Source organism: Equus quagga, chromosome 7 (genome assembly GCF_021613505.1).
Source record: "Equus quagga isolate Etosha38 chromosome 7, UCLA_HA_Equagga_1.0, whole genome shotgun sequence".
NCBI classification, from domain to species: Eukaryota; Metazoa; Chordata; class Mammalia; order Perissodactyla; family Equidae; genus Equus; species Equus quagga.
In genome coordinates this window covers 38,706,973-38,727,005 of record NC_060273.1, presented here as the reverse complement: position 1 = coordinate 38,727,005, position 20,033 = coordinate 38,706,973, and the positions used below count along the sequence as shown (strand labels likewise).

The 20,033-nt window shown below is 48.1% G+C and overlaps 1 protein-coding gene across 1 annotated transcript in view; it reads right to left on the bottom strand.

The window, feature by feature from the left end:
* The window catches only part of CUX1 (cut like homeobox 1), a 339,593-nt gene that overhangs the window by 107,493 nt on the left and 212,067 nt on the right, over positions 1 to 20,033 (bottom strand). The window contains exons 6-8 of the mRNA XM_046667235.1: positions 17,140 to 17,263; positions 13,190 to 13,266; positions 11,708 to 11,774 (exon numbers count right to left, since the gene is read on the bottom strand). Of these exons, the coding sequence (XP_046523191.1) occupies positions 11,708 to 11,774; positions 13,190 to 13,266; positions 17,140 to 17,263 (268 nt within the window). The remainder of the gene's footprint in view (positions 1 to 11,707; positions 11,775 to 13,189; positions 13,267 to 17,139; positions 17,264 to 20,033) is intronic.

Sequence of the window (20,033 nt, the reverse complement as noted above, 5' to 3'; positions counted from 1 at the left end):
CCTAGTGTTATGTTTTTGTCTTTTACATTTAAATATTTAAACCATCTAGACTTGATTTTGCATGGGGCTCAGCTCTGACTCTGTTATCTTCTACGTAGTTAGTCAATTATTCTGGCACCACTGATCAAAGACTCCATTCTTCTCTAACTTACTTAAACTCAAGCAATTTTTATAGACAACTTTTTCTAAAAATTTTCCCCCGTAATTTCAAAACCTTCAGAAACACAGACAGCTACCAGGAGAAAAAAAATAATCAACCATATGCCCCCACACAGAATTAACCACTCCACATAACTGGTCCTTTCTCTGTCATCAATGACAAATTCTGGATTTCTAATTACATTTGGGCTTTCCATGGAAAATGGAAGGATCCAGTAGTCTTTATGTTCTGTAAATCCCACAAATAGTACAGCTTTTTTAAAGGTAGAAAGAGCACAGAAATGTATCAAAGTGAAAATAGTTAAGCTTAAAAAGGCAAACGAAAAGGTAAAAATACATGCTATCCAATCAAATTTCAAGAATATACTCTGTTTTTGTGCTTCAGGCTATTTTGATGACATTGCAAACACGCCACCATTTTAATTTTCTCTCCAACTCCTGCAGGTCTATCTTCTGGGCAATGAGAGGGCAGCGGTGCGGTCACCTGGGGGTTAATTCTCACTGAGGCTGAAGGCCCCAGCCTCTGCTCCGTGCATCAGAGCATTAAATCTGAAAGCTCAGGAGAACGATGCAGCGGGCTGCAGGAACGATGCTATAAAGTTCTGCATTAAAAATTCATATGGCAGGCTCGCCTCAGAACTCGGCTCTGGCTGAAAAGAGAGCTGGCGGGGAAATGTGAGACACCCCACTGTCTTTCTGGCAATTGGAGACATTCCTCAACAAACAGCACCTCAGTAAGAGAATGAAAGGCCAAACAAGCCGTGAAGGAAATCAATGAGTTCAATTATCCAGCTCGCTCTCACTTTCCTATAGGAAACTTTTCATTCTTAAGGCTGGTTCCAAACAGTCGTTTTACGATGTCCCAGAACAAGAGCCCCTCCCCCGCCCCTCGCCGGTGCCCAGATGTTTGGCACCTCTCTTGAGTTGTTTTACACCAGCCCGGAGAGCCCCAAATTCTCCAACCCAGATGCAGTCAGCTCTGTCCTGAACTTGAAGAGTTGTCCCAAAGTGCGGCTGGAGGGGACCACCCATTGAACAGCTTACTCTCGCTGTGTAAGACAGGGCTGCACACTCGTGGCATTTGGATTCCAGAAGACAGTCGCTCTGTGGTTATTAACCTCCTGACCTTGGGGCATTAACAGCTCTGCAATGGTTTGAACTCAGGACTTTCTGTCCCCAGTAGCAGCAACACCCAAATGGTAAGGAGGTAAGATGTTAGGACTCAGGGCCCCTCTGGAAGATGGTGCGACACAGCACATATCACTCTGGCGCTGGGGGCATGCTAATACTGACAAAGAGCAGGTCTGAGCTGCAAACGCACTGATGTTCACAAGTTCAACGTGGAAAATGGTGGGAGTCGTTAGGGTTGGAACGGACCTTGCGCCAGGGGAAGTAAACCCACATTTTCAAACAGGGCCAGCGTGATGCGAGGCACCTTGAAGACAAGAGCAGTAACGGCAGCCCTGTTTATTGAGGGCACGTGTGCAGATCCTGTGCCAGGCACTTTGCGTGGCATTACCCCATCTCACTTACCATGAAACTAAGGCCTGAGTAATGAGATTGAGTGCCCAGGGTTACTCGACTTGGAGTCAGGAGTCAGACCCTGTGGTGACCCTGAGACCTGACTCTTCCCCCTGCTCACACTGTGCCCCCAAGTCGTGGACAGCACGTTCCCCTCAGGCCCTGCTGGGAGAAAGGACTGGAGACCCCAGCTTTTGGGAAGCAACTGGGTGATGAGGTTTAAGAGGCCAAAAAACGGTCAGGCTCTTCGGTCCTGTCTGTCATCCAGTCCAATTTTCTCGTTTTCCGAACAAGGACACTGCTGCTGCCAAGGGAGGGAACTGGGCTAGGCCACTCCTGGTGACAGAGCTGGCGCCGGAACCGGAGTCTGCTGACTCCAGGCCTAGCGCACCTTCCACGGTCCACCGACCAGAGGAGGTTGTGATGTCTACCAATGTCACAAAACAGCAGTCTGGAAACGGCGCCTGTGCCAGTGCCGCGGGGCCCTCAGAGAATGCTGGGGCTCCAAACTCTCTCGTCTGATGAGGGAGAATATGAACGCACAGAAAGAGCAAGTGGGAAGCTTCCTGTCTAAACCTGTGAGGCAATGACAGCAGTACGAGAACTCAGGCTCCCAACAGCAGGGAAGCCGGAGGGCGACCAGCTCAGGGAGCCCCCATACGGTGGCAGGGCTTGCAGCCCGTGTCACGTTTCTGAACAACAGTTAATGACACAAAAGAAATATTTATAACACATTAAGTAAGAAAAACCTGCATATCTGATGCCATTTATAAAAAATAAAGGAAAAAGCACAGTAGGAAAAAAGACCAGAAGGAAATATGCCAAAATGTTAATAACAGTTATGTCTGTGTTGTGGGATAATGAGCGACGGCTTTTAAAAGCCTTTGAGAATTTTCTAAATTTTATAGAATAAACATGTATGACTTGTAATTAAAAATAATAAACATTATGTGAAAGGAATTAGTCTTCATTGGTTCGGGGGTGACCCACTGGAAGGACAGTTTCTCACTTTGCCAGCCTCCCTGCCTCCCTTCAGAAGGGCCCGACTGGCCAGCGTGCATGGACGGCGTCCTCCTCCGCCCCTTCAGAAGCACAGACGCGCTGTATCACAGTGGCCTGTGTGGCCGCGGCCCTCTCTGCAGCAGCCGGGGATGCCCGGGGAGAGTCAGGAATGCACGGCTTTCGAAGGAATTTCACTGGTGGCAGAAGGTGGCATGATCGTTCCAGACTGGACCTCCGTCACCTTTAGAAGTCCCGATGGCACCTGCTTTCTGCCGAGAAGCCAACAGCTTCCTCAGTTTCCTTTCTAGAGAGCAAAGGAGCTCACCAGGCAGCTCTAGGTCGCACACTGCCGAGGCTGGATCCACCTGTTGGATCCACAGTGGAGGCCACACTGATTGATCAAGTCAAAAGGCCCGCATGGTGAGGAAGTCCCGCACTGCGCTAACAAGCACGTGGGCCAGTGGACAGGGTAGGGGCCTCTGCTCAGGTGGGTCAGTCGGTGTTTGCCAGCACGTGCTGTCTGCAGGAACACGCCCTCACCCTTGCCGACCCCCACGTCCGGGAGGCAGGCAGGCACTCGCTGAACGCCTACCGTACAGATCGCTCCATGCACTAGGCTCTTCACAACAATCCCCAATCCGTTTCCTTTAGCTTCAAACTGTGAGTTCCCCAAGAGTTACCTTTATAGTGAATCAGAAAAACTTCGGGGACCTCAAAAAGAGGCGAAATTTTTATAAAAGCATGCCAAACCCAGGTGACAGCCTACGAACAATGCTTTTCTCTCCAATCGCCCCTCCGAGGATGCTGGAGGAAGAGGACTACGATCTCTATGTTCGTAAATATGTTTATACACACATGCATACCCGACAGCTCTGTGTACACGGGTGTATACAGGGCACGTGAGCCTGTGTGCACAGCACATCTGAACGCCGCCCTCTGGCCCCCCACCGCCTAGTTCTAGCACTGGACCCGACGCCTGCCATTGGAACGTGGCCTTAGGAAGTCCAGCTGAAGGGAGGAGGAGGAAAGGTTGCCGACTCTCACTGATGCCATGTAATTTCTAGAACCGTTTGGAGTCCATGGACTCCATGGTCGAGGAATTTCGGGGTTTGAATCACACAGCGCCCGCTTCTTTCTGCTCAGTCCCCTGGGCTGGAGAGGACTCCCGAGAGACCAACTACTGCTCAGAGGAAACGCAACAGCTGCCATGGTGCAAAAGCCAAGGGAAGCCCTCGGGGCTCCCCCAGGCGTCGACTCCTAGGTGGGAAGCAAGACACTTGGACAGAGATGGAAAATCCCAGGAATTCTACAAAACGCACAGTTAGGCTCTTTTGGAGATAAGATGTAGGAAAAAAAAAAAAGTCGTTGGTTGTTCCCTCCAAGTCTGATTTAGTCCTCTTTAAGGTTCAAGGGACAGTAAGCTCTCTATTTAAGACCATCCCCTCAGAACCATCAAAGTAGCTGCTTCTCTATTTTTAGGGAAATTAATCTAACCAGGATAATTACAGCACCCAGACTGGAAACTGATGACTCATCAAAAAGACAGGAAATAGGAAATTTTACATTCTTAAAAGTACAGCAGGGAGACTCCATTTCAGGAGGCTGAAGCTGGTCTGTTCATTCAATTGGGGGAAGCAAAATTTGTCTAATATGGTTATTGTGATTACTGGGCTCGACCTGGCCAAGTTTCCTGCATCTTTCATGTGAAACTGTGAAAAAATAAATCACAGAGAAATGCATCTGCTGGGGTAAAGAAAGGGGGGCTCGCGGGAGAGAGAAAGGAGACCTGAACCCCTTCCAGCAGCCTGTCACCTGGTCTGCCCTCCCCCGGGCTGCTCAGCTCTCTGCAGAAGGCAGCACCAGAAAGGGACTTCACAGGCCGGGTGCAGCGACGGCGTGCGATGCCAGATTTTGAATCCAAAGGACTGGATTTGGGGCCTGACTCTGTTCCTAGGACTGTTTCCTCGTCTGTGCAAAGAGCACAATAAAAGCTTCCTCAGTGATTGCTGGAAAAAGTAAACAAGATGCCACGCAAGGAACCACTGCGAACTAGGCCAGTGTGCCTGGAAGGTGTCCCTGCCGCCACACCCCCCCGCACACTGTCTGCATTTCCTCCTCAGGGAGCCGGGTCTGGAGCTGCCGGTCTCCTCACCGTGGCCAGGGTATCTTAGGTTCTCTGCCCTGCTGCTGGGACCTGGAGTTCCCAAGCTACCAAGGTGGGGACAGGCTCCCCTAAACAATGTCAGTCAAGCCCTAAGCCAGCTCGCTTGGGGAGTTTCCTGCTTTTTCACAGCATATTGCATTCTGTGATAAAACACTGGTTACATACACGATATAAAGAAAATACTCTAAAATGAACCCAAGTGAAGTTCCTCATAAATGTCTCTTCTGTAATGTACGATGTAAGTGTGTGCACATACAATGCAGTGCTTTTTAAAAAGCATACAGGCAAGGAATACAGCATGAGTAACCTTAAGAAATATGAATTTTACTGGCAGGAAAGGTTTGGGAGGTGCAAATTCTCCTAAGACTAACATTAGCTATAAAAAATGGAGTATTTCAGTGCAATTCAATATTTTCTTTCATCGGAGGCTCAAAGCCTCAGCCCACAAGTCAAGAGGAATGTAATAAGCTGCCTGTATGTGTGACGACCGAAGCTCCTTTTGCAACCAGAATGCCGGGGGACAGAGCAAAGAGGTGGCCGTGGACTTGAGCAAAAATGGGAATTCCAGCACTTTTGCCCAGAACGCTGGTATCTTGGCTGGGAGGGCAACACTCCTCCTGCAGTTTCGGCCACAACCTAACAGCAACCTCAAGCCGAGAACAAGCCAACAGCGGCAGAGGACAGGCGCAGAGCCGAGGGGCGGGGAGAGCTGTCCCGGCCTCTCGGGGCCGGCTAGTGTGCCCAAAGTCTGCCCACTCGCAAGGCCACCCGGGGAACCGTTCAAATATGAAAATCCACGCCGCTCTGCTTTGCTAGACTGTCCAGCGACAGCCACTGAGGATGCTAGCTCTCCATCTGCAGAGAGAAGCGGGAGGATCTGCACACCGGAGACCTGCTCAGGAAGAGGCACTTTTTTAACTAAAAAAAAAAAAAAAACCAAACGCAGAGAAATAACTCACTTATTTAACCCAGGAATGGTTATAATCCGAAGCCTGCAATCCTCTTACACAACAACTGTTTTGGCAAAACCCTCCGTGTTCCAACAGATATTAAACTGTGCTTGCCATTTGTCTAAGGAATCTCGCATTAATAAACATGAAGAAGAACACTTTCACCTCCCACTCTCACTGACAGGACAAAACAGAGCCCAGCTGTGTTCATCAATGGGTCCTTGTTCTGCACATAAAGGCTAATTACATTTAGCTTCAAGCCTACACATGGAAAACTTTACTGCTGCCGGCCGTCAGTCAGCCCGTGCCGGCCCAGCTGACACAGGGCGGCGATGCCTGTACGCAAGAAAGCGGCTCTCGGAACAGCCCCGGTGCCTTCGGCCTGCAGCCTGCTTTCCCAAATCGGGGTGAGGGCTGGTCATCGCAGTGGCATCTCCCAGCAACAGGGAGGCAAAGGCAACACATGCTCTTCAAATCTCATGGGGAGATGAGCTTATCTTCTCCGAGGCCTGGGAATTTCAGAAACACACACGGAGCCTACTGTGAGCTTGCTGGAAAGAGCTTCTATCTTTTGACAACAGCATGGCTAACAGCTGTAGTGACAGCTACCATTATGCCCATTGTACAGGTGGGAAAGGTGAGGCTAGAGGTCAATGAGTGTATCCAAGGTCACACAGAGGGTGAGCAGGGGACCCCACCCAGCGATCGACTCCCAAGCCAGCCCTTCTCCACTGGGCCTCGCCACACCCCTCCTACATTTTCTGTCAACAAATATTTAAGAATCCTCCTTTCAAAGAGAGAAACTAAATTGTTTTGAAAGGTTTTATGACCATTTGTGAAAAGATGTGCCCCGGCAGGCTTATATTCACATGTATTAACGAAAAAATGTCAAGTCTAATAAAATACACGTAGGTTGGGCCTGGAGCAGATGGTAAAGTGACAAACCTTTCCCGGAAAATAAAAGGGGAGAGGAATGTGGAGGGGGAGGCTTCAGATGGGATCTCCAAGACTGCAGCAATCGCCTCCAAAGTTAAAAGAAAGTAGCAATTATTATCTCAGTCCATTCTCGACATTTTTTGTGGATTACTTACTCTGGGGACCATTTACAGTAAGTGTCTGGCCCCAGGCTGCCTTTTGTTAGCAGTCAGTCCATTTCTGATTGGGGAAGTGCCCGACGCCCCTGTGAGCATCGGGGCAGTCCCTCCTGGGCGTGCCCACCTTGCCCCTGGGGGTCAGCTTTCAGAGCCTCTGGCTGGTCCTCCAGGAGGTCAGCCTGGCCTGCCCTGTGTGTCCACAAATTACATTCCTTTAGCCTCCAGGGACCCCTCACCTTGACTCATTTCAACCTCAGATCACATGTCACCACCTTCAGGAGACTTCCTTGACAATTCCGTCCTTTGGCTCCAGCTGCGTGGGGTCTGTGCTCGAGATCTGCCATTCCCACCTCCAGTGCCCTGTCCCCTGTCTCCCCCTGCTCCTCCACCAGAAGCTGCCCTCTGACTTTGGCCATGGGGAGTCCTGACAGCGGGAGGGAGGAGGGTAAGGTTAGAGGTTGCCGGTGCAGCCCTGGATCCCTCTCCTTTCCCAAAGACCACAGCTCCTCTCAAGGAGGGCCCTCCCAACCTAGGCGTGGTGAAGCCCGGCCAGTGCTAGGCTCGGACGCCCCATTCCCTCTGGTTTCCCTCCTCCCGGCCCACGCCTTGGCGAAGGGTCTCGACATGGAACTCTCTTCTGATTGTCCCAGCTGGAGCATGCTGTCTTCCGTGGAGACCCAGGGCACAGTGCTGTGCTCACTAACGTCCCCTCGCTCAGAGCAGCGAACACACTGGACTGCAATGGCTTTTCTCCCCCTGCACCTTTGTTTTTTGCCTTTGAGGAAGATCAGCCCTGAGCTAACATCTGCTGCCAATCCTCTTCTTTTTGCTGAGGAAGACTGGCCCTCAGCGAACATCCATGCCCATCTTCCTCTGTTTTATGTGGAACGCCTGCCACAGCATGGCTTGCTGAGCGGTGCCATATCCACACCTGGGATCCGGGCCGGCGAACCCCGGGCCACCAAAGTGGAATGTGCAAACTTAACCGCTGCGCCACCGGGCCAGCCCCACCCCTGCACCTTTTATCTCAGGATTTCCAGAGCCCAGCACAGACCTATGCACAAGGCGGCCTCCAGGCACATCTGCGGGATTAACGAGCGGGTCTGTGATCTGGGAGTCGTGCCCGTCACCAAAGCCAGGCTCCTTCTCTCCACGCGCAGATGTGTACACCACACCCTGCCTCCCCATTCATCGCTGAAGAAGATGAGAGAGTTCCCTGCTATGATTACAGGAGGGGACACACCCCAACAGTGCCCATGGCCCCATCAGCAGTTTGTGACAACAGCCACGGTCCTGAGGCAGAGTACTTTTACCCCATAGAACAACTGACTCCATACTTTTGGATTCTATTTTCCATTTCCTGTAGTTCGATGAAACTGGGCAAGTAACATAGATTTTCATTAACTTGGATTTTGGAAAAAAAAATCTTTTTGGCCTTAAAACACACTGATATGATGGGAAGTATCAGCCTAGAAATGTTCCTCACTGAGCCCACACCCATAACCACCACTTCTCATCAGATGCCAGTGGGGTCAGGGTTCTAGAAGTGGTCCAGCCTCAGGAGGACCAGCGTCTGGTATTCCCCTGGGTGACCTTGCTGATTCAGGTGACCATCCCAAGACCTAATGTTCTCACCTGTAAAATGACAGAGGTGGGTCCTCGGGCAAAGCCCAGGAGTCGATGTGTCCATAAACAGTAATTAGAAATACGTAAGACTGAAAACGAGCCCCGTCATCTCAAAGGCACCTTTGAGCCTGTCCAGGAGTGGATCACCTGGGAGCAGGCGGCCGAGCTGTCCTCTGTTAAGTGGCAGTCTGGCTGACAGAAGTGAATCACTCCCAGCATCAGCCTGACCAACAGCAAGGCCAGGAGAGCGTGGGGACAGGGGATAGAACGTCCCTCCCTCTCTGGTCCTCTCTCCCGGTCACTTCCCTGGCTGCCATATTCCCTACCTAGAGAAGATGAAAACCTGTGAGTGAGGAAAAGTTAAGCTCTTCCTAGTTCTCTGTTGTGCTTCTTTCTCAACCCCTAAATAAACCAATTACATGGAGACAATTTTGCCTTGTGGCCTTGAGGAGCCCGATGAGAAATTTATGAATCGAAACCAGGGACCAGCACTTAGCCATCACGTGACAAGCAACACTCTTTGCTGCCAATTCTGAACAGTGTCGGGAGGTGCTTTACGTCATGAGGAGGATCTGCTCCCCAGGCAGGTGGATGTCCACAGCTAACAGCGCCTCACCAGCGTGCAGGAGGACAGCACGGCAGGGGGCCCTGGCTTCTGGAAGCTGAGCTTTCAGCACACTCTGGGAGCAGAGGCTTTCAAAACGGCTTCTGGTTGAGATTCATGGGAGGAATGACATTTTACATCATGATTTTATAAATATAATTAAAAAATGTCACACGACAATACCTAACTTTATTACGTGTTATGACAACTTTTTTCTATTCTGTTATTTCGCTTTTTATTCTACTTTATTACCCAACTAGCTGGTTGCCACGCAGTAAATTGATGTCACGACTGTGACTCACAATTTGAAAAACAACATTGGCTTAGAAGGGTTTACAGGCTGGTTGCACAAAAGATTTTTTTAAGTATGTAATAAAGCAAACTTTGGCTGATTATAGATACACAAAATGTATCTATGTCTTTTAGAAAGAGGTGTAGCTTAATAAAAGTAAAATAACGCAAACTAGTGAAATAATCAAATACATCACAACCAAGGTCACTATGAATTTTGACAAGTAAATGATGTGGATAAGAGTGAACGGATTGAGGAACTAGGGTTTTGCCTACAGATACAAACTATTTTAGAAAAGAAATGCTACCAACTGAGGACAGAGCTACGTATCAGATTAAAACACAGTCGTCCCTTGGCATGCGCGGAAGACCCCCACAGGTACCGAAGTCCACTGATGCTGAAGTCCCTGACACGAATGGCATAGGATTGGAATATAATCTACACACATCCTCCTGAATACTTTAAATCATCTCTGGATTACTGATAACACCTAACACAATGTAAATGCTACGTAAATAGTTGAGATAGTGTATCGTTTAGGGAATAATGACAAGAAAAAAAGGCTGTACGAGTTCAGTACAGACGCAACCATTGCAGACCTTTCGACCCTGGGGTTGGTTGAATCCTTAGATGCAGAACCTAAGGATGCCAACAGCTGACTGTATTATAATTTCTAAAAATTGAATTTACTGAGAAAAATGACCTACTTAGTACAATACAGTCCAGGCAGAAATAATAGAAAAACAGACTGGCAGAAAAGGGAACCGAGGCACAGACGGTGAGGAGTGTCAAGGTGACAGCAGTGGGTGTGGTTTCCGCCGACCTGACATCTAGGGGGTGAGGTGCTCTCAGCTGTGGGGTCGGGGGCAGGTGGGGACGCACATCCGCCATCCTGCCGACGGTGACGCCCTGGGCTGGAGGAGTTCATCCCAGAGCCTCCAATTTTCAAAGTGAAATTTTAACAGTTACCACACCTCAGAACCAGCTTGCCCTGTGTCACCTAAAGTCACGTTTTAGCAGCTGAGAACGGGGTAAAATGATCTGGCAGTTTCCACGGGGATTAGACCGGCCGACAGGTCAGCCGTAGTCGCTGAGACTGACAAGGACATTTTAGTCTCTGTGCAGGAGTTCTGTGTTCATGATCAAAACTGGTTCTGACCACCAGGCCCGGGCAGCTGGGCTCCCAAGCTCTCGAGCTACTGAACAAGCCAGAGCAAAGGTCAGGAGCCCACCCTCCACGGGCCCTGAGAGCAGCTGGCCCAGCAGCAGCCTCAACGGCCAAGGGCGAGGGACAGGATAGAGGGGAGCCAAGTACCAGCACCCCACACGGAGCAGAAGCCTGGGAGGAGGGTAGCATATTCAGAGGCACCCCAACTCACCAGCGCCCCCTGAGGCCCTGTGTGACCACAGCAGGAGACCTTTCTCCCTGGCCTACGGCAGCCTGAGACACAGCCAGGCCCAGCGGGGAGGTGGTGGCGGGGGACAGGACATGGGGAAGGGAGTGTGGGGGACACGTGTTTCTGTGGGAGATGGGAGGAGCCTCCCAGAACAGGAAAAGATGGTTCAAACTCGAGCCTGGCACTGCCTGCCTGGACCTCACTAGAGGCGGCTGTGCTAGCAACGCTCTCTGCTGCACCTTCATCCTTCTTGAATTCGGTCAACATTACTTGCTCCTTTCTGGGGTTCTGCATGGAGGCTGGACCGGCAGCAAGTGGACTTGCAGCGGATCATGGATTTCCTTCTGACTAGAGCCCTGTGTGACAGAGCTGCCCAAATACGCATGCTCCCTTTGCGTGTGTGTCTGCGCGGGGATGCCCCACGTTGTAAGGTGTGAACAAATACACCTGTATGGGAGTGAAGGACTCGGGCACAGGTAAAAGGTGACACAATCTACACAGACCAAGCTCCACTAAACATCCCATGTATCACGTCTTCTGTAAGCTAAGTCTTTCCCAACTTTTTTAGTAAAAAGCACCGAGCTGAACAGGCCTCGTAATAATTATGGAAAAAAGTTTCAGGTGGAAGGATTGTTCTGCGAGCACCAGAGCTTGCTGTCACATCTTGCGTATTAAATAGACACGAGCGACTCACAGGAATACTATATTCCTCACAGCAGCCCGGAGGCCAAGCACCTTCTAATCCTGGTACCGCTTTGCAAAGCCAACAGACAGGAGGGTGGGGCAGGGAAACCTTCTAAGGATCAGCCAATCAGGGACCTCTGACCCAACCAAGGATCAGCCAATCAGGGACCTCTGACCTAACCATGCAGACGGAGGCAGCCAGGCAGAGACTTACTTGGCAGTAATTTCTTCATCATATTTGGTTTTCAGGTCAAATAATTCTGTTCGAGTTTTTTCCAGGGCTGAAAGGCACAGGACATAAAATCATAATATAAGATACTAATTGTTCAAATTAAATTAAAAAAGAAAAAGCACACAAGTAATATATTCCCACTTTGAAGGAGTCAAAGACAACAGAGTACACAGAAGGAGGAGAAAATCCCGTCACTTCTGTGCCTCTGATGCCCAGCACCTCCTCCGAGATGACCATTGGTAAGAGTTGAGCGTGTAGATTTCACACTTTTAAATATATTTTATTACTTTAAAAATATTTCCATGTGTAACTGCATATACGTATATATTTTTTTCACCTCCCCGATAAAGAGGATGATCCAAATACTCCCTGGGACTCGCTCCTTCCCCTTGGTAGAATGGCATGGAAACGTCTCCACGTCAGGACACGGGCAGTCACAGCAACAATGAGCTTTTCTACAGAGCCTGCCACGTGCCGGGCACTTGAGGACACCTAGAAGCAGGGGTGCCGGGTAAGGAGCCGAGACACTCCAGCTTCAGAGAAATACCATCTGGTTGGCCTCCCAAGAGGCAATTTACATTGCCATCAATAGTACGAGCGTGACGATTTTCCTATATTCTCATCAACACTGGATATTATCAATTTAAGAATTTCTGACAGTCTGACAGGCAAAACAATCTTTCACTGATTTAATTAGCATCTCCCTGACTGTTAGAAACGGTTAACATTTCTTCATATGTATACGGGCCACGTGCATTTCTTTCTTTTGCAACCTGCCTGTTCGCACTCTTAGCCCGCTGCTCTATGGGATGTTTCTCTATTTTTATTGATTTATGGGAGGGCTTTACATTTTTTGGACATTATTCACTTGTTTTTTCAATTTGTTGTGATTATTTTCTCCCACTCTGTTATCTGTGTTTTAACGTGGACTATGATGTCTTCTAAGTTATTTTTCCACATTTAAATTAAATATATAGTGTGGTTTCCCTTTCAGAACAAAAAGAAAAAGAAAAGGAAGAAAAAAGAAGTTTAAAGAAATGATAAAAACTTCGGTATAACCTTTTTTGGCATTTTTTTGATCTTAAAGGTCTGCTATTACTGTTCTCCTTAACTTCACTTAGGGTAGAAATAAGGTTTTTTTCCCTATTATTGTTCCAAATGAACTGTCAGTCCTTGACAGTTTGGTGATTTAGATGTGTTTGTTGGAACAAGAGCAGGAAGACAGGATGGCTTGTGGAAGGGATGAAAATGGAATTCAGATCCTCCCACCTCAACGTTAACAGCTCAATGTGGGTGACTAATTCAGTCAAGGTTGGGGTGGTGCTCTCCGAGGCACTCTGGCTCCCTTCACTCCTCCAGGCTCAACAGGTGTCAGAGGGGACGTGGAGGGACCAGGAGGTCCAGCAAACTTCCCACATGCCAGTCTTCCCTGCGTCACCTGGACTAGGAGGAAGACGAACACACCTGTTTGCAGAGTCTGAACCTTATGTTCCGCCTCCTCCAGCTTTGAGGTGGTAGACATCTGGGTCTCTTGCAGCTTTCTGAAAAGGAAGAGAATAAAGCCAAATTGGTCATCTTGTTTCCCAACTTACACATCGTGTGTGTGCTGGAGCATCTTCACTGTAATACACACAGCCAGTGACAGGCGTACGATCGGGTGTCACTCGTCACGCCAAGAGCACTGGGGGGTCCACTTTCTGATCTTGACACCCAACTTGGTACCCACGTGTTATAACATGAAGTTGCATCCTGTGGGACTTGACAGGTGGTAATTGATGTAGAAGGTTATCATAAATGTAACTTGTTCTTGAAATGCCAGATATTTTTTAAAAAACCCAAAAAAACCCAACCATCATCATGCACTCATTGTTTTCTGAAGTTAGCCCAAGAAGAATGATACATTTACATTCTGCTGACACAATTGAAGGAATTTGTTGGAAGAAAGGAGCTACTAAATAGATGTGACAGCTGTTCCATTTCTGTTGTAATGGAATGCAAATGCAACTCCAATACCTAATGGGGAAATTAGGAATGTTTTAAACTACATTCCACATATTTCTATTTCCCATGATCTCCAAGTGAATTCCCTGGTCAATAAATAGCATTCCTTCCTCCTAATCTGCAGAAAATCTCTAAAAATAAGTTTATTATTTTTACATCATATGAATATAACACATGCTCTCATAATAATAAACCTGGGAGTACAGAAAAGCAGAAATTACAGTTAAAAAAAATCACCCAAATTTCCATCACCTACGGAAAAGGACTGCTCACATTTTCACGTATTTCAATTATAACACTAATATATGCTCTGAGTTAAAAAACACACACACACACAAATATTACAAGAGTGTGGAAGGTAAAATGTCCTTTTCCTTCCTTGGCTGTATTTCCTCCTCAGACAGAGTTCTTTTGTAGCCTTCTAACAATTTTCTATATGTATAGAAACACAATGCAACATGGAATATACTATAGTGTAATATATACTCATATGCAACAAACATAGTGTAATATATAGTCATTTGTAATATACATTCATACATAACATACTGTAATGTAATATACATTCATGCAATACACACTCAATGTAATATACCATGGTATAATATTCACTCGTGTGATACACTCATATGGAATATACTGTAGTGTAAAACACACTCATATTTAATATACTGTAATGTAATATACACTTATATGCAATATACTGTAGTGTGATATACACTCATTTAACATATTGTAGTATAATATGTAATACACACTCATATGTAATACACTGTGGTGTAACATGCACTCTCCCCACCTTTCTTTTACTACAAAAGGGATCCCAGCACACACGGTGCTCTGCAGCTTGCTTTTTCACTTACCTCCATAATTTGGAAAGGTTCTACTCCAGCATACAGAGTTCTTCACTCTTACTACATAATTAACTTACCCAAGCCTCCACAGACATTTAGATTGTTTACTGTTACCTTCTACTAAACAAGTCTGCAATGATCATTATATAGATATTGTTGCCTACTTTGAGAGTGAATCTGTTGGATAAAACCGTAACAGAGCAATTATGATGGTCAAAGGGTATATGCAATTCTTTCAATAGACATCGAGAAACTTCCCAACAAAAAACCTCACCAATTTAACTCCTGCCAACAATATGTGAGAGTCGTTTCCCGTGCCAACACTGGATAAAATTAAACTTCATTTCGCTGCTGAGTAAAGCTGAGCATTTCTCTTTGTATGAACTCTCTGCTTATCTCCTTTGCCCGTTTTTTGCAGCACTGATTTTTTCTCATTAATTTTTAAGAGCTCTTTGTATATAAAGAAAATTAGCCCTTTTTCTTAAGTGGTGAAAATATTTCTTTCCAGTTTTTTGATGTTTTTAAAATGCTGTTTATTGTTATTTGTTTTTAAAAAGCTCTTTTAAATTTTAGGTAGTCATAGTTACATAGCTTTTTTTTAAATATAACTTTTCTTTTATGCTTAGAGAGATTCCCTCCTCCAAAATTATTAAAAACAAAATATTTGTCCAAGTTTTCTTCCAGTATGTACATGATTTAATTATTAATATTTAACTCCTAAATCTATTTCAATTTTTTGGTGTAAAGAATGAGGTAAAGATGTAGCTTTACGCTCCATCCCCAGCGGTCAGTCAGTTACACTTTTAATATAATTAATCCTTTTGCCTAATTTGGAGAGGCAGCTTAATAACAGTGAATTACTGATTAATTTATGTCCACACTTCTGTACTCCATGAGCCTGCTCTACGCAGATAACTTTGCAGCATGCATTTTTCACTTCACGTGATGCCGGATACATTTCTGGTGATATTGCAAATTCTATGTAACTACTATTTGAATGGCTGCATAGTGTTCCAGGTAGGGACGGCCCATCTTTCACTCACCCATTTCTCACTGGCAGGGCGTTCTGATTGCTTGCACCCCGCCCCGCCATTATCAATAACGTGGTGAGACATCTCTTTGGGTGTAAAGTGCTTTCCTAGGAGGCGTATTGAGCACTAGGTCCATATCTGCTGGTCAAGAGGCCACTCCCCTTTCAGAGCCCTGACCCTCTGTGTGGCCCCCTCCCTTTCCGGGGCTGCACCTGGTGCCGCTCTCCCAGCAGTGTGGGTGTGGCGTCTCTGTTCAGCGCTGGGCTCGGCCCTGGTCCCACAGTGAGGACTTCTGAGCATGTCTGAGCACAAGGGAGACCAGGGGCGCAGTGGTGGGTCAGGCCCCAGCCCCACCTCTGGCTGACCAGCTGGGAGAGTGTGGGCAGGTCCCTAATCTGAGGCCAGGTCTCCCTGTTTGTAAAATAAGATCGTCTACTCTGCAGGTCTGCCATGGGCACTCAGTGAGTGGAGCGGCCATTTTTTTCTAAATGGAGCCAGCTTAACAGTGCTCCAGAGAGGCCTTGGTGCTCCAAGAGCTTCAAGGAGCCCACTTCTAGAAGTCCAAGGAGCTGCATGCGAAGTCAATGGGAAACAGCATGACAACAGCCCATGCCACCGTCAGGCTGGCCTCCTACCTGTCAGCATACCTTTGATGCCTCTTGTTAATGGACGTACACATTTCTCCATGATAGGGCGAAACTTTAAAATCTTAATTTCACCAGAGGTCTAAAAAAACCTGGCATGCCCTTTGAATTGGTAAGTTCAACAGTCCTGACAGTGCTTTCATTAAATCGTCACCAGTGAAAAACCAACTCACTGTTTGTGCAAAAGTTTTGGGTGAAGCAGGCCACCAGAAATCTAAAACTCCCAGCAGCTGGATGGCGCAGTAGGATATTTTACTGATATCCACTCCTTGACATATGAAGCAGTGTGACGTAAGGAAAAGATGAGAAGAGGCAAAAAATTTTTACGAATCCCAAGATATTATGTGTATGTGTGTGATGTTAAATAGCAAAATTATTTTAAGAGAGGACCTGCAGTGGGGGATGGTCTTTCCATCTCTCTGCTCAGCTCAGGTACAACTGCCATGTGCCAGCCATACATGCTCAACCCCTGGACTCGCATGGCCCACTGACCCCCAGAAACCATCCCCCAATGAGGAAAGACTGGTACAATGTCACTCAAGGGAGACTCAGAAATTACAGAATAAGGGACACCTTTGATTTGGGGCTTTTTGGTGAGGAAGACTGGCCCTGAGCTAACATCTGTTGCCAATCTTCCTCTATTTTGTATGTGGGATGCCACCACAGCATGGCTTGATGAGCGGTGTGTATGTCTGTGCCTGGAATCCGAACCTGCAAACCCTGGGCCACTTTTGTTTCTCAAACAAAATTTTACCTGGAACCCCAAGGATTTTGGTTTACAACCTGGGCTTATTTCACAGATAGATTTTTAAAACTGTCTTGTAAGGTGAAGCTTTAGAGGTAAAACGTTACGTCAGTTCAAGTGGACCTGAACACACACTCACCTCTCCTTTTCTGCAAAATCATTTTGTAACTTTTGTTCCTTCTCAAGAGCTATGGTCTCAGCTTGGTTCTTCAGAGTCTGTTCATATTCTCGGATTTTCTCTTTAAGTGCTTTTATCGTAACCTCTGCAGAAAGAAAAACAACTACAGTGAGAGAAGCACGATTCTACATGGCTCTTTACAAGGCCTTCGTAACCTGGGCGGACCAGTGTGTTTTAAACTTTCGCTCTTCAACTCTGACACAAAATCAATGGCTACGAGTCCCTTCGGAGACCTTTTTTCTCCCTAAATGTTAAATTGAACTTTAAACGTTGAGGCTGAGGAGGATCCATGGATTTTTGCTGGGAAGAAGAGCTATGGTTTCTCTAATACAACTTAAAATAAAAGGGGGGGGGGATCAACAGTAAAATATAATATCACCTTATTGATGAGTCTTAAATTAGTCCTCGACTGAGGGAAGATTGATAAAGTTTTAGTATGGGTTTAAGTACTTTCTTACGAAGAACACAGCTCATAGTCGTGTGCACCTTCTGGAAGAAGTGGTCTTGGGCAAAGTCAGGTGCAGTCACAGGCCTCCCTGGCCACGGCCGCAGCTCTGCCGTTTTGAGAGAGGTGAAACAGGCGGTGCGCCAAGTGGATACAGTGCCACATCCTCGGTGGAAGGGCCCTGCCCGAAGCTTGGGTGCCAAGAGCACCCCCCACCTGGCCAGAGTTGGGCGGACCGGGGCTGAGCATGCAGAGCAGAGGATGCAGGGCCTGGGGAAGCCGTACCTGAGGGAGGGTGAGCACCAGGGGCAGGGCAGCAGTGCTGTGCGACAAAGGAGCCTGCAGCGCCCAGAGCTCAGGACACAGGGCCCCTTGAGGGGCAGAGCTGTCCCTGGAGAGCCTAGGCGCCCCCACTGCCGAGTGTACGTTTACAGCTGTCACTCCAATTACCCCAAATGCGGACACCAAAGCAGATGAAACGAACGGGGCAGGTCCTAACTCCAACCCGCTGGTGGCTCTAGGGCAGGACCACTCCACGTGCTCCCTCCCATAGACGCCTCCACGCCACTCTGCACGCTGGGCGGTCCTGGCTCTCAGGACAGGGGAGCCCTTGGGGAACTGCACCTGCTGAGCACAAATCCACCTCTCAGAAGGCAAGGCTGTGGCTCTCTGCAGGTCCAGCACCTGGCACAGGTGGCGCTCGGGAAATGGCCAGGGCATGAACGAATGACAGAGCCGAGGCGAGGCTGGCCAGGGTGAGGCCCAGACGGGACCTGTGACAACGGGGCTCCAGGCTCACGGGAGAATGTCTTTGCCGAAGTAAGAGCTTGGACTGGTGGCCCTTGTTCCCTCAGGTTGAAACTCATGTCTGCTTTGGCTCCCTGGGCTGCACGGACACGCTGGGCAGGACAGGAGAACATCACTTGGGCATTCAGCGCCCACACAGCTGAACGTGGAAGAGCCAAAGGCTCTTTCGTTAAGAGGAGAAATTAGCCCTTTGCATTAAGTGGAGCCCAGAGGGTTCTCCCTGGAGGGAGATAGGGGATTAAAACCAATGACACCGTCAGGGCATCTGAAAGAAGAACGGGGGGCTTTCTGCCTTTTAGGCTGGTTGTTTTGAACCTGAACGAAACGCTCCATGAACGTAATGGTTAGTGATACACATTACTCTCAAGCCATACTGACCAGGCCAAAGCTGGGCCAGGGTGGAACACTTCCAAGATGGACACCGAGACAGCTCACCTCTGAAAACACTCGTATATTCCTTTAAGTCAGTGGTCTATGTGACCGTGCAAACGTACAGCATTTTCGCCTTTAACAACAGTTGGAAATGTCTGTTGAGCTCCTGGGCCCCAGTGCTCATTCCAATGGGGTTTCTCAGCGTGACACATCTATGCTCCTTCCAGGGAAGTTGGGGCACTAGCTGGGAGCTTGCACTCTGTCTGATGGGGTCTCTTTGCCACCCCCACCCTGGGTGGGCTGGTCACTGACCGGCCAAGCCAACACCAGTGGCTGACTGGTTCGGGAGCCTCCGGCCCTTCTCTGTCCAGCAGCTGTGGCCCAGCAGCATCCTCATGTGAGGGCAGGTGAGGAGGAGGAACAGCAGGGCAGAAAGGACACCGCGGGGCTCTGCTCTCATTTGCTGTGCCCAGCGCCCCAATTTACTCATCTTTAAATGGGGTGGGGGGAGACTTATGGCACACGGTAGAGAAATTCCTTTCCTGCGTAACTTTTCATCAACCTACAGTAAGGCTGTGATGATGGGACAAGTGACGTGCGCCCCAACCCTTCCAAACAATGACCATCTTATACTGGGGAGAAAGGAGAGGAAATTGACATTTTTCTGGAGGCTGGGAAAATCTGTAAAGATATCAATAAGTAAAGAGAAGCGGAGGAAATTTCTGGAAAAAACAATAGTGTTCAATGAGAGCAGCTGATATTACTGAGTGTCTGGAACAGCTGTAAGTGCTTCCCCCACACGCTCTCACTGAATCCTACAGCAATCCCGCGTGGGTAGGATGGGAGTCCCCCCCACCAAGAAAGGGAGGTTTGTCACACAGTGACATCACTCGCTCAAGGTCGCACAGCTAAGTTGTGGCAACGAAGGGGCTCCGACCAGGTCAGTCTGCCCCAGGTGCCTTTGTTCTTAAGTCTTGGATCATATATTTCATTTAAAAACACCCATTGGATGAGGCCTTTGGGGAGGAGGACATCCCACATTTGCTTGTGGCTCCTTGTCAGGCCCTGTGCAACCCGGCAGTAGGGCACCTAGCCCTGGGGGCTGACGAGGCAAGGTGGGGGAGGTGGCCACATGGAGACCTTGGGCCACCTGCACTGTCCTCCCACAAAACAAAAGCAAACTAAAGGAGACACAGAGTGGATCTGTCAAAATAGATGCCAGAGGTCACTG